This window comes from Plecotus auritus, assembly GCF_963455305.1.
Source record: "Plecotus auritus genome assembly, chromosome: 5".
Lineage (NCBI taxonomy): Eukaryota > Metazoa > Chordata > Mammalia > Chiroptera > Vespertilionidae > Plecotus > Plecotus auritus.
In genome coordinates, this window is record NC_137776.1 from 170,503,041 (window position 1) to 170,516,977 (window position 13,937).

Below are 13,937 nucleotides of genomic sequence, written 5' to 3' on the forward strand. Positions count from 1 at the left end.
ACCTCTATTAACCGGCTCACTATCAGCTGATTTCTATAAGGTTGGAGGACCAGGAAGGGAAGGAATAAACCAGGATATTTCTCTCCCTCTCTATTCTAGGGAATTTTTTGGTAGTGACTAACTCCTTAGGGGCCCTAGCTCCCACTAGAGATCCTAGCCACCAACAGATGACCCCATCTCTGGGATTCAGTAACACAGCCTTCTTATCTTTGTCTATCCAGGTTACAAGCAGTGGCTCTTCTGCTGTTACTAATATCTGGGTTGCTTTACTTTCTCAATAAGCACTCAGTTCTTCTATCACCTGGTATCCACTTCCCTGAATTACATTTTCTCTGTTGCAAACACTAGAAGTGGTTGCTATTTTCCTGGTTGTCCCTGACTGTCAAAACAGATGACAGCTAATCCCTCTCTATGTGCATTGTAATATTAGTTCAATATTCTGCAACTCTCCCACTTCTGGAACTGTTTATACAAATATACCTACACACCTACAGAATTAGGGTTGTACAGGTTATTGAAAGCCAAAAATGAGAAACAAACCCAAGTCAGTCTCTATAGGGAACTGGTTAAATAAACATTGGGACATCCAGAGAGCTGTAAAAAAGAACAAGGAAATTCTCTACGCTCTAATATATATTATTCACTGAAAAAAACAGAGCATAGAACAGTATAAATAGTATGTGATCTTTCATGTAGGAAGAAGAAAGAACACACCAAAAAGACACACAAGAAACTGATCAAAGTGGTTACTAATAAGGGCAGGACAAAGGAGAATAAGGTAGACAGAGACAGGATAGAGAATTCTCAATATAGGCTCTATATTGTTTTGGTTTTGAGCTACATAGATGCATTACCTATTCAAAAAGTAATAAAAATTATAATCATATAAAGAAAAAATTGCAACCTAGTCACTAAATGGAAATCAGTATCAATACACACATAAAAATTGTAGGAAAAACAAAAGATGAGAAAAGAATACACTCTTTATGATTTCAACTACATTCTGGAAAAGGTGAAACTATGGAGATAATAAAAAGATCAATTATAGTCAGGGTTGGGGGCCAGAGATGAATGTGTGGGGCACAGATGATTTTTAGGGCAGTGAAAATACTTTATATGATATTATGATAGATACATGTTTTTATGTATTTGTCCAAACCCACAGAATGTACTACACCAAGAGTGAACCCTTTGGGTGATTACGATGTGTCAGTGTAGGTTTGTCCATAGTAAAAATGTACTACTCTGGTGGGGAATGTTCCTAATGGAGGAGTCTATACATGCGTGGGGGCAGGGAGTACATGGGAAATCTTTGTACGTTCCTCTCAATTTTATTGTAAACCTAAAACTGCTCTAAAAATTTTTTCTTAAAAAAAAAAAAGTGACCCCTGGCCAGTGTGCTCAGTGGATAAAGCATCAACCCACGCACTTGGGTCTTGGGTTCGATTTCCAGTCAAGAGTATGCACCTGGGTTGCAGGTTCCATACCTGGCCCCCAGTCAGGTTCGTGCATGAGGCAACCAACTGATGTGTCTCTCACATGAATGTTTCTCTCTCTCTCTCTCTCTCTCTCTCTCTCTCTCTCTCTCTCTCTCTCCCCCCCCCCCACCCCTTCCACTCACTCTAAAAATCAATGGGAAAAAAATACTCAGGTGAGTATTAAACAAAAAATTTTATATAAAAAAGTGAAAGATGAGAGGGAAAGAGAAAGATAGCAAATATACAGAGGACTACAGTGGATCAGAAAACTGGCCCTTCAGCCATCCATGTAATGCCAACTTCTGCAAGAGGTCAAGTTCCTTACCTGTCATGAAATACCCAGGATCTCTTGGTTCCCTCAACTAGTCAACTAATATTTTTGAAATTTCTCTTTCAATCTGAGCCTCTCTATCCTTCCACATACAATGTTGGAAAATGTATTTTTTAGTGCCCTGAGAATAGAGAATCCCTCCTCCAACATACTTCCCCTTTATTCATTTGTATAACTTTGACAAAAATAGTAGAATATGGTAGACACTAGATGGAGCAACCTTCCAAGGAGAGTAATCTTCCCTAATCAAGAACTTTCAGTATATATTATGAATAAATCATGTCTAGAAAAATAATTACACATAATTTTAGGTCACCTGTATACATTTGTCAGGGAAGCATAAATGTATTTGCATATCTCAGAGATGCAGATATGAGAAAATAAGCAGGACAAAGATTTGGATACACCATAGTCATATGTGATACTATGAGCTGAATTGTAAACCCCTCAAAATTCATATGTTAAAGTCCTAAACCCCAGTACCTCAGAATGTGACTGTATTTGGAGATAGGGTCTTTAAAGAGGTATTTAAGTTTAAATGAGGTCATTAGAGTGGTTCCTAATCAAATATGACTGGTGTCCTTATAAGAGGACATTTGGACACATAAAGAGATACAGGAAGAAGATGGCCACTTACAAGTCAACAAGAGAGGCCGGGAATAGATCCTTCTTCGGGCCCCTTAGACGAAACCAACTCTGCTGAACCTTGATCTTGGGCTTCTCACCTCCAGAACTGTAAGAAAAATAAACTTTTATTGTTTAGGCCATCCAGTCTGTGGTACTTTGATATGTAAGCCCTAGCAAACCAATGCATGTGAAAAGGAACACTAGAACATAAGTTCCATGAGGGCAGGAATTTTTGTCTTTTTTGTTCATTTCTGTATCTCAAGCACCCAGAACAATACCTGGCATATAGTAGGTGTTCAATAAATATTTGCTGAGTCAACTAATAAATAATAAAGCAAATTAATAAAATTCTTCCCATAGATAACTCTATTAAATACCAACAATGTTTCAGTAATGCTTTTTTGTTTTCCTAACACCTGAGAACCTGGACTCCCAGTGTTCTGACCAAGTGCTGTGGTGTAATTCATCTGCTGCCACAGCCCAAATCTATAAAATCCTCTGGTGAAACTCTTGTTATGACTCAATTTCTGGAGTAACTTCCTTAGGAGAAGAACTAAGAAGACAAAAAAGCTGCTGTAATACAATACATGTAAATTAGTCCACATTGAGAAACAGATTAAACTTATTAGTCCCATCCTGGGGAAAATACCACAAACAGATGTAACTTGCTGGTATTGCTGTTCCCTCAAAAGTATCTGGTTAGCTAATTTCACTAAAGGTATTTAGAACAGCCTGGAGTCCCGAGCCACATGCAACTCTTTGGCCCCTTAAGTGTGGCTCTTCCACAAAATACCACGGCCTGGGCGAGTCTATTTTGAAGAAGTGGCGTTAGAAGACATTTAAGTTTAAAAAATTTGGCTCTAAAGAAATTTCAATCGTTGTACTGTTGATATTTGGCTCTGTTGACTAATGAGTTTGCCGACCACTGGCCTAGACTTACAATTTAAAGGAAAAAATAAATAAGGAGTTTCCTGTTGTTCTTATTAAAGCATTTCTTGTGTGGACACAGAAAAAAAGACTAATTAAATTTCCTTATGACTTATTCAATTATGGATTCATGGTGCATGTCTGTTTTCAAATTGATTTCCATGTCTTAATGTCATCACTGTCACCATCAATCAATACTTAATTTGATACCCTGAATATGCTAGGTTAATGACATCAAAATACAACACAAAAGAAATAATGGAATACATAAAGTACTCTGATTTTAACTTATATGCAAACAGCCTTTAAATAACAGCTAAAGAAAAAAATCACCATAATTATAATAGGTCTGTTAGAAGTTAGAATTCTCTCTTCAAATTATTTGTAATTTTATATGTCTCTGTTTCTAAAGCATAAAGTTTTCAAAATTCATTCTAACTTCTAATCATTACAAGAAGAAATTTTAAGGTTAGAAATTCCCCCCAAGGGAGAAGATGATATGCTAACATTTATTTTTTAAAGTATGTTTAATAAATACATTCATATAGAATATACATGAGAAAGCCAGAATCCACCAGTTTCATGGGCAAGTGGAATTCAGCATTTTGAAATAAAAATCTGGAAATTCTCATCCGTTCTGAAAGTAATTTAAAAATCAAGTCAAAACTTGTTTTCATTGTTGAGCCTGGAATCAGCTCCCAAATTGATGCAATCTAAAACTAGAGCCAACAGGTGTTTACCAAAGTCTTTGCCCCAAAGGGAGATGCCTCTTTTCTAATTCTCCAGAAGTGATGCTTGCTTAGGGCTTGCTTAGAGACCTGAGCCAAGGTAGCAGGTAGGAATACAAACATGAAATTCATTCTGAAATACTTTCCTTTCCAGCAAAAATAAAAGTTAAATACTTTTTTTTCCCAATATACAATTTGCAACCAAGCTCTCCTCTACTACATTTGCTCCTCTTTCTTGGAACCACAGCATAAACAGGAAGTTCATGCCTCTGGGGCTTTTCCATGGCAAATAGGAAAAAACAATGAAGCTGTAGACTTTCTCAAGGATGATTTAGAAAAGAAAGGCAATTAAATTACTACACTGCTCCTCTTTATCTTACCCAGCAGGCTTATAAACCAAGTGATGATACAAGCTGTACTCCACCCTCATGAATATAAAGCTATTTGCCCTTAAGTGACTGGAACTCACATGGGGAGCTCTGCATTAGGCTTTTATCACATAGTCAAGTCTGCACCCCAGAGCAATGATGATCAGCTGCTCTCAACACCTGTCACAATTGTGTGTACTCCAGTTTCCCGCCAACAGCCACAAGTCTCCAGAGCTAAAACCAGAGAGTCTACCATTTCATATTACCTAAACACCACCAAGTGTTAGGTATTATACAGCCAAATACTGACAGGAAGGAAGGAAGGAAGGAAGGAAGGAAGGAAGGAAGGAAGGAAGGAAGGGAGGGAGGGAGGGAGGGAGGGAGGGAGGGAGGGAGGGGAAGGAAGGAAGGAAAAGGAAGGAAGGAAGGAGAGAGAGAGAGAGAGAGAGAGAGAGAGAGAGAGAGAGAGAGAGAGAGAGAGAGAGGGAGGGAGGAAGGAAAGAAAGAAAGAAAGAAAGAAAGAAAGAAAGAAAGAAAGAAAGAAAGAAAGAAAGAAAGCAAGCTTTTCACAAGGGAGATCTCTGAGGCGATAGAACAGCTGTGTACCTTGATTGCCATGGTAATTATACAAGTCGATGCATGTGATAAAATGGTGTAGAACTATACATACATATTATGCCACTGTCAATTTCCTGGCTTTCATGTAAACTATTTGATGTAACTATTGGGGGAAACCAGGTAGAGGATACACATAACCTCTCTGTACTCTCTTTGCAACGTCCCGTGAATCGTCATTTATTTCAAAATAAAATGTTTTTAAAAGTGCACCTTGCGATGTACATCAACATGATACTTTGAACAATCTGCATCAGGACAACTCATGGAGAATAAAACATAGCCTGGTTTCCAAATGTGAGGCTTCAGCCACAACCCAACGGATAGCCTGAGGTTGGGAATAACGTGCACCTGCTTTCCGTCTGCCTGGGGTAGCCTTCCCGGCCCCCGCACCGCCCGTCCCCCTTCCCAAGGCTGTCACCTTCTCACCTGTCAGGTCAAGTCTCCATGCCACCTCCCTCCAAAGGCTCCCCTCGCCCCTAACGAAAGTAGGTGCCACCTGCTATTCTCTAGGTACCTTGTTCCCTTCACCGCATTCTTCGCCACGGGTAGTGGTTTGGTTAGTTTGTTCAACAAATTAACCTGTCTGTCCACAGACTGTAAACTCCATGGGGACGGCACCGGGTCTGTGCCTTGCCCGCTGTACCCAACAACGAGCACGCCGCCAGGCAGCCGGCAGGTGCTCTCAAAGGATGTTGTTTGAATAAACGCACCTCACTCGAGTTCACTTCCAGGACTCGAGGGTGGTCGCGTCGGTTCCTTCCCCTCACAACATTGGTCCTACAGACCAGGGGTGGCCTCAGCGCCCTCACTTTGCCCACCCGGTGCCCCTCCGCGTCCTCTCCTCCACTCGGACCCACCCGTCCAGGGAATGCGCCATTTTCTTCTCTCATTCGTCGGCCCAGAAGACTGCCTTTTTCTTATTCGCACCTTTTCCTCAGGCCATCCCTTCAGCCCCCTCCCCAATATCTTCAGACCCGGGCCGCAAGCTTTGTGATAGCCCCCGCTTCCGCCTTTCCGGGGATGCCCCTCGGCCGGACCACCGACCCGGGGAACGCCTAACCCCGCCGGCCACGCCCCTCAGCTCCGGGGTCCAGCCGGTTGCGCCCATCCACCGTTTGCGCGGGAAGAGCGGTTGGGCGGAGCTGGGGCGTGTCCTCCTCGGAACTTGGCGTTGATTGGCCCGGCCGCGGGAGGGGCGGGGCTTCATCTGGAGTCCAGTGCCCGGGGTCTGCACTGGGCATTCCTTGAGGCTCGGACTACGTCTTCGGCGATCGCGACGCTACAGCAGTGACTTCGCTCAGACAGCATGTCTGAGAAGCGGCTCGGAGGGGACACCCAAGCCCGGCGGCTCCCTGACAGCTCCAAGGGTGAGCCCCGCGCCCCTGGCGAGGCCCGTGGGGTCGTCCGTCGCCCCCCGCCCCCCGACCCCTTGCCTCCGGGACCAGCACCAGCCCGGAGGTCCCAGGCCCGTCTCCGCTGCTTCGTGGCTGTGCGACCGCTGTTCAAAGCCGCGGTTTCTTCACTCGTACGCCGGGCGTGATGAACCCGACTTCGCGGGCTGGGGTCAGGGTTAGGGCTGTCAGGGTGCAGAGTGAACGATGCGTGCCCCGCACACTGTGGGCGCGCCGCCAGCAGGGCGCGTTTCCAGGGCGCAAAGCCATCGCCGCCAGACTCGCGTTATCCGGCGGTTGCCAGATGCCAGGTCCGGCGCCAGAGCTTTCGGTTCGTTATCTCCTGCTATGCTCGCGGACGGGGAAATGCACCGGTGGCTCGGGGCCGGCGAGTGCTGGAGGCGGGCTCAACCTGCATTCCACGCCCGGGACCCCGCGTCTTCCCTGCCTCGCGGCTCCCCTTTCCTCCCGCCCGTCCCCTCGGAGGCCACCTCCCACCCCCCAGTGAGCCAGAACTGGAGAGAACTCCTGCTCTTGCCCCCGTCCCCCCCACCCCCCACCACACACACACACACCCTGCCCCAAAACCTTGGCCACTTTCTTGTAAGAGACAAAACCGACCTGGGAGGTTTCGCCCCCAGCTCCCCATACATAGTGGGCCATATCTGCGGAAGGAAAAGGAGGAAGTCTCCTTTTGGCATTCTTCCCGGATCTCTCCCCAGCTTCACTTTCTGCCCCATCCTGCCCCCTCCACTGTACTTTGCCCTAGTGACCTCGCTCTAGGGGCTTTTGTCCCTCACAAGGAATTAATTCTAAGTTTCCTACCCTCGTTCCCATCCTATCAGGGCCTTCCTAGTCTTGAAAGCAGAAACTGTGAGTGGCTTAATCTTGTTCTCCTGTGAAGGAACTAGTGCCCTTGAGAAAGCTGTCACCTTGAACCATTATCATCTAACTCCTTAGGGGGTTCATAAAGGGAGGCCACAAACCTCTCTGGAGGACTGGTTCCCTCCCAGGGGCTCTTGGCAACCCAAAGGAATCATTTCTATGGATGGAATTTCAGACCGGATGACACAGTGAAAGGAATTTAGGGGACTGGGTGGGCTTTGCCAGCACCCCCACAAAGAACACTACAGTGAACTCATCTATACTGATTATTCGTAAAGCCGGCCTTGTCCGCCCATCCCCTATGAGCTGCATTTCCCTTGCTCAGGGATCTTTGTCTTTAGTTCCAGGAGTATCAGAAGAATTATAGAAACCTTTATCCCCCACTTTTCTCTGGTGAGCATTTTGTAGAGTTACTTCCCACATTAGGAGTGTAGCAGATGGAAGGTGGGCAGGTCCTTTTCCCGGTACCCTGACCTTTTGGTGGGAGACAGAAAGTTTGGTGAAACTGCGGTGGGAAATCTGTTGCTAGAAGTTCTTTGGGAATAAACATGATCTTTGTACTTAATGTCCCTTTAGTTGTTTCCATGGTGACAGACCAGTTTTCACTTCCATGTTCTTTTTCTTGGTTTTACACTTTATTTTAGAAATCTTTTAAGAATCTAATGAAAACTATGCAGACATTGTTTTATTTTCACTGGATTGTTTCAATACAACAGTGACACTGTTGATAATCGTGTTCTTACCAGTGCAATAATCATGCATGTTGATCCCTGTTTCATCTACAAATGCTAAAAGAAAACCTCTTGTTTTGCAGTGAAAATATTAGTGAAAAAGTTTTCAGTTAGTGCACTTTTTTTTTGTTGTTAATGTAAACCCTAGAGATCTGACATTGGTAGGAATGCCATGACCAGAATTTATTACTAAATAGAATTTATTGCGTGCTTACCACAGTCTGAATGCTTTCAAACATTATCTAATTGCAATTCTCTAACAATTCCACAAGGAAGAGATCCAATATTTTACTGCAAGGAAACTGAGGCTCAGAGTGGAAAAATGACACACACCTGTGTGTGATTAGAGCTAGGTTTCAAACTTGGGCCATCTGGTTTTCAAACCATTTTTCTATCCTAGAGTTACCTCCAAAATGCATATCCAAACTGAGGATGTTGTTCAGTATTTCACTGAAGGTGAGAGACAAAGAAACAAAGCAAGCCCAGAGGAACTTAGCTTCAATCTAGATCTCTTGAATAAGACAGCTCCAGAGGGGTGCTTCTGAGGGACGTAGTGGAATATAAAAGCCCTAACTCTGTCCCTTTTATGCTTTTGCTGATAATTAGTAGTAGGACCGTAAATATGACCAAACCTTGGGCAGGACTCATTTTTCTTAAAGCCAGTGCATTCATTTTGTAATGAAGTTGAATGCAAATGGATTGTAAAGAAATGTATTATAATTAAGAGTCATGTCAACAGAACAAATCCCTTTGGGAGCATGCCTGAAAATAAGTAGAAGCTAGGGACTAATTCTTTATTTCAGTTGGTACAGCCATCAGATTGGGGGGAACTTTGTAACTTCTTCAGTAATTAATCTAGTTAAAAAATACTTTTATGAAAAAAAAATAATCTAGTTAAACCATCAATGGTTATAAGTTAACTCAAACAGAAGACTAAGTATACAAAAGCTGGCCTTTATTTTTTAATGATTAAATAGGTTCTAGGTACCACCTGATGGTTCATTCCCAAAGAACTTCTAGCAACAGATTTCCCACCGCAGTTTCACCAAACTTTCTGTCTCCCACCAAAAGGCCAGGGTACCGGGAAAAGGACCTGCCCACCTTCCATCTGCTACACTCCTAATGTGGGAAGTAACTCTACAAAATGCTCACCAGAGAAAAGTGGGGGATAAAGGTTTCTATAATTCTTCTGATACTCCTGGAACTAAAGACAAGGATCCCTGAGCAAGGGAAATGCAGCTCATAGGGATGGGCGGACAAGGCCGGCTTTACGAATAATCAGTATAGATGAGTTCACTGTAGTGTTCTTTGTGTGGGTGCTGGCAAAGCCCACGCAGTCCCCTAAATTCCTTTCACTGTGTCATCCGGTCTGAAATTCCATCCATAGAAATGATTCCTTTGGGTCGCCAAGAGGCCCTGGGAGGGAACCAGTCCTCCAGAGAGGTTTGTGGCCTCCCTTCATGAACCCCCTAAGGATCTCCATACCATCTCTTACTACCTGGGTTACCTTGGGCAACTCCCATAGTCAATTCCTCATATGTAATTGGGCATAAACTTACTGCAGTACCTATCTCCCAAGGTTTTAAATATCAAATGAGAAAATTTATGTGAATGTCCTCTTGCAACTTTAAAATGTAAATTATTATGATATTTAATGGGGAAAAGAAAAAAGTTAATGACTTTTCAGAAAGCCTAGTAATTATACAGGAAAATTTGAAAAGTTATATGAAGACAGTACAAGAAAGTTTAGAATTCTGACTTACCTACCCCAATGTGGTCTGAGTCCTCAAGGAGATAGTTAGTCTTGGTATTTTCTCTATGGTGTGCAGGTCCCAGAAGGTAGTAATTCATTTAGTAAAAAGTTTATTCCTATGAACTATATCAATAATGGTCTTAAAATTGTGATAATAATAATGGATACTATTTAGTGAATGCTTCCTAAGTGTCAAGCACTTTACATAGTTTCTCTTTTAATCTTCATTAACAACTGTATAAGTACTGTTCTCTTCCCTCATTTTACTAATGAGAAAATTTAATGCTAGAATTGGAATCTGACACCAAATCTCCAAGCAAGCTCTTGGCTACTGCTAAGCTGTTGGGCCTCAGCTAAAGAATTAGGAGGCTTATGATCTAGTTTCTTAATGCTTCTGTTTCCCATTTTTTTTTTAAATATATTTTATTGATTTTTTACAGAGAGGAAGGGAGAGGGATAGAGAGCTAGAAACATCGATGAGAGAGAAACATCGATCAGCTGCCTCCTGCACACCCCCCACTGGGGATGTGCCCGCAACCAAGGTACATGCCCTTGACCGGAATCGAACCCGGGACCCTTCAGTCCGCAGGCCGACGCTCTATCCACTGAGCCAAACCGGTTTCGGCGTGTTTCCCATTTTTTAAAAAAATTAAAATGATGGTAACCTCCAAATACTTTCATAAGAAAAATTTAGTTAGTGATACTTTTAAGATGTCCAAGTGAAAGAGCTGAAAAAGAAAAAAAAAAAGTAGGGGGGTTTTGTTTTATTTTAATTTTAGGCCTAATATATTTCAGGCTAAATTTAATTAACTTAATACCATTATGAACTTGTTTTTCTCTCACATTTTTCTGAATGTAACTGTTTCTATTTTTTTCAGACATGGGTCATACTCAGCCCATTCTTCTACCTTTCTGAATTCTCTAACTTCATGGGTGGGAAAGGTCTTATTTTATTTATTTATTTATTTATTTATTTATTTATTTATTTACATTTGTATTGATTTCAGAGAGGAAGGGAGAGGGAGAGAGAGATAGAAACATCAATAAGAGAGAGAGTCATTTATTGGCTGCTTCCTGCACGCCTCACAACTGGGGATCAAGCCCACAACCTGGACATGTGCCCTGACCAGGAATCCAAACCTTATCTCCTAGATCATAGGTCAATGCTCCACCGCTGAGTCACACCAGCCAGGCAAAAAGGTCTTATTTTAAAAAGATAGCTACATTTGAGGAAAGCAATACGACAATGCTTTGGGATAGAGGATGATTCTGAACTGATTTCTTGGATCCTGTCTGCTGACATGTAGTTTCAGTTTCACTTATGTAATAGGCAGTCTTTCTTCCTCCCAAAGAAATGGCAGAATCACTCTACTCATTCAACAACTATTTATTTGACAATTATTTTTTTAGTACCTGTTAGGCACTAGGTATCTTCCATATTAGCTTATTTATTCTTCACACTAACCCCTGAAGAGGTCCTCTTTTTTTTTTAACCTTTAAAAAAATGTTTCAAGTACAGTTTGCATTCAACACTATTTTATGTTAGTTTCAGATGTACAGCACAGCAGATGGACATTCATATACTTCACAAAGTGTTCCCTCCAATAATTCATGTGCCCACCTGGTACCATAGACAGTCACCCCAACATTATTACTATATTCTCTATGCTTTACTTTACATCCCCATGCCTATTTTGTAACAACCAATTAGTGCTACTTAATCCCCTCACCTTTTTTCTCTCTGCCCCCTAACCCCCTCTCATCTGGCATCTGTCCGTCTGCTCTCTGTATCTATAAGTCTGTTTCTATTTTGTTTGTCCTTTTACTTTGTTCTGTATATTCCACATATAAGTGAAATCATGTGTTGTTTGTCTTTCTTAGTCTGGCTTATTTCACTTAGCATAATACTCTCTTGGACCACCCATGCTGTCACACATGGTAAGGTTTCATTCTTTTTTATGGTGGAGTAATATTCCATTGTATATATGTACAACAGCTTTTTATCCACTCACCCATTGATTGGCACTTGGGTTGCTTCCATATCTTAGCTATTCTATATAATAAAAGGGTAATAGGCAAACTGACCCTAATGACGGAACGATCGGGAACGACTGGTCACTATGACACGCACTGAACACCAGGGGGCAGAAGCTCAATGCAGGAGCTTCCCCCTGGTGGTCAGTGCGCTTCCACAGGGGGTGCACCGCTTAGCCAGATGCCAGCTCGTGGCTGGCCAGTGCAGCAGCGGTGGCTGGAGCCTCTCCTGCCTCCGAGGCAGCACTAAGGATGTCCGACTAATGGCTTAGGCCTGTTCCCCATCCGACATCCGCCGAGGGCTCCTGGGCTGCCAGAGGGATGTCTGACTGCCAGCTTAGGCCCAATCCTCTGGGGCGTGTGTCTAAGCTAGCAGGTGGACATCCCGCGAGGGGTCCCAGACTGCGAGAGGGCGCAGGCCGAGTGCACAAATTTTTGTGCACCAGGCCTCTAGTTGTAAATAATGCTGCAATGAACATGGGGTGCATAACTTCTTTCAAATTAGTGTTTTGGATTTCTTTAAATATATACTCAGAAGTGGAATTGCTGGGTCATAAGGCAGTTTCATTTTTTATTTTTTGAGGAACCTTCACACTGTTTTCCATAATGGTTGCAACAATCTGCATTCCAACCAACAGTGCACGAGGGTTCCCTTTTCTCCACATTCTCACCAGCACTTGTTATTTGTGTGAGGTGGTGTCTCATTGTGGTTTTAATTTGCATTTCTCTGATGATTAGTGATATTGAGTATCTTCATATGTCTATTGGCCATCTGTATGTCCTGTTTGGAGAACTGTCTATTTAGGTCCTCTACCCACTTTTCAATTGGGTTGTTTGTTATTTTGGTGTTGAGTTGTCTGAGTTCTTTATACATTTTGGATATTAACCCCTTATCAGATGTATCATTGATGAATATATTCTCACATTCAGTATGTTGTCTTTTCATTTTGTTGATGGTTTCCCAGATGTCTGAGATTTTACTGCCTATGTTTTCTTTTCTAGGAGTTTTATGGTTTGATATCTTACATTTAAGTCTTTAATCCATTTTTAGTTTATTCTTTTTTTTAATATATTTTATTGATTTTTTACAGAGAGGAAGGGAGAGGGATAGAGAGTTAGAAACATCGATGAGAGAGAAACATCGATCAGCTGCCTCCTGCACACGCCCTACTGGGGACGTGCCCGCAACCAAGGTACATGCCCTTGACCGGAATCAAACCCGGGACCCTTCAGTCCGCAGGCTGACGCTCTATCCACTGAGCCAAACCGGTTTCGGTCATTTTTAGTTTATTCTTGTAAGAAGGTGACCTACATTCATTTTTTGCAGGTATCTGTCCAATTTTCCTAAAACCATTTATTGAATAAATCGTCTTTACCCCATTGTATGTTCTTGTCTCCTTTGTCATAGATTAATTGACCATGAAGATGTAGGTTTATTTCTGGGCTCTCTATTTGATTCTATTGGTCTATGTGTCTGTTTTTATGCCAGTACCATACTGATTTAATTACTATGGACTTGTAGTGTAGTTTGACATTAGGTGACTTGATACCTCCAACTTTGTTCTTCTTTTTCAAGATTGCTGTCACTATTTGGGGTCTTTTGGGTTTCCACACAAATTTTTGTTTTGTTTGTTCTAGTTCTGTGAAAAATGCCATTGATATTTTGATAGGAATTGCATTAAATCTATAGATTGCTTTGGTACTATGGACATTATAATGGTGTTCATTATTTCTATCCATGAGCACAGCATATGCTTTTATTTATTAGTATCTTCTCTGATTTCTTTCTTCAATGTCTTATATTTTTCCGAATTTAGGTCTTTTATCTGCTTTGTTAAATTTATTCCTAGGTATTTATTTTGTGTGTGTGTGTGTGAAATTGTATATGGGATTGTTTTCTTAGTTTCTTTTTCTGATAGTTCATTATTGGTGTGTAAAAATGCATCTGATTTCTGAATATTTATTTTGTATCCTGCTAGTTTACTGAATTCATTTATCAGTTCTAGTTTTTTGTTACAATCTTTAGGGTTCTTTATATATAGTATTATGTCATCTGAAATATGACA

The 13,937-nt window shown here is 42.0% G+C and overlaps 1 protein-coding gene across 4 annotated transcripts in view; it reads left to right on the forward strand.

The window, feature by feature from the left end:
* Positions 1–6,305: 6,305 nt before the first annotated feature.
* The window catches only part of STOM (stomatin), a 30,390-nt gene continuing 22,758 nt past the window's right edge, over positions 6,306–13,937 (forward strand). For all 4 annotated transcript variants that reach the window (XM_080671274.1, XM_080671275.1, XM_080671277.1 and 1 more), the window contains exon 1: positions 6,306–6,444. In XM_080671274.1, the coding sequence (XP_080527400.1) occupies positions 6,384–6,444 (61 nt within the window). In that variant the 5' untranslated portion in view covers positions 6,306–6,383. The remainder of the gene's footprint in view (positions 6,445–13,937) is intronic.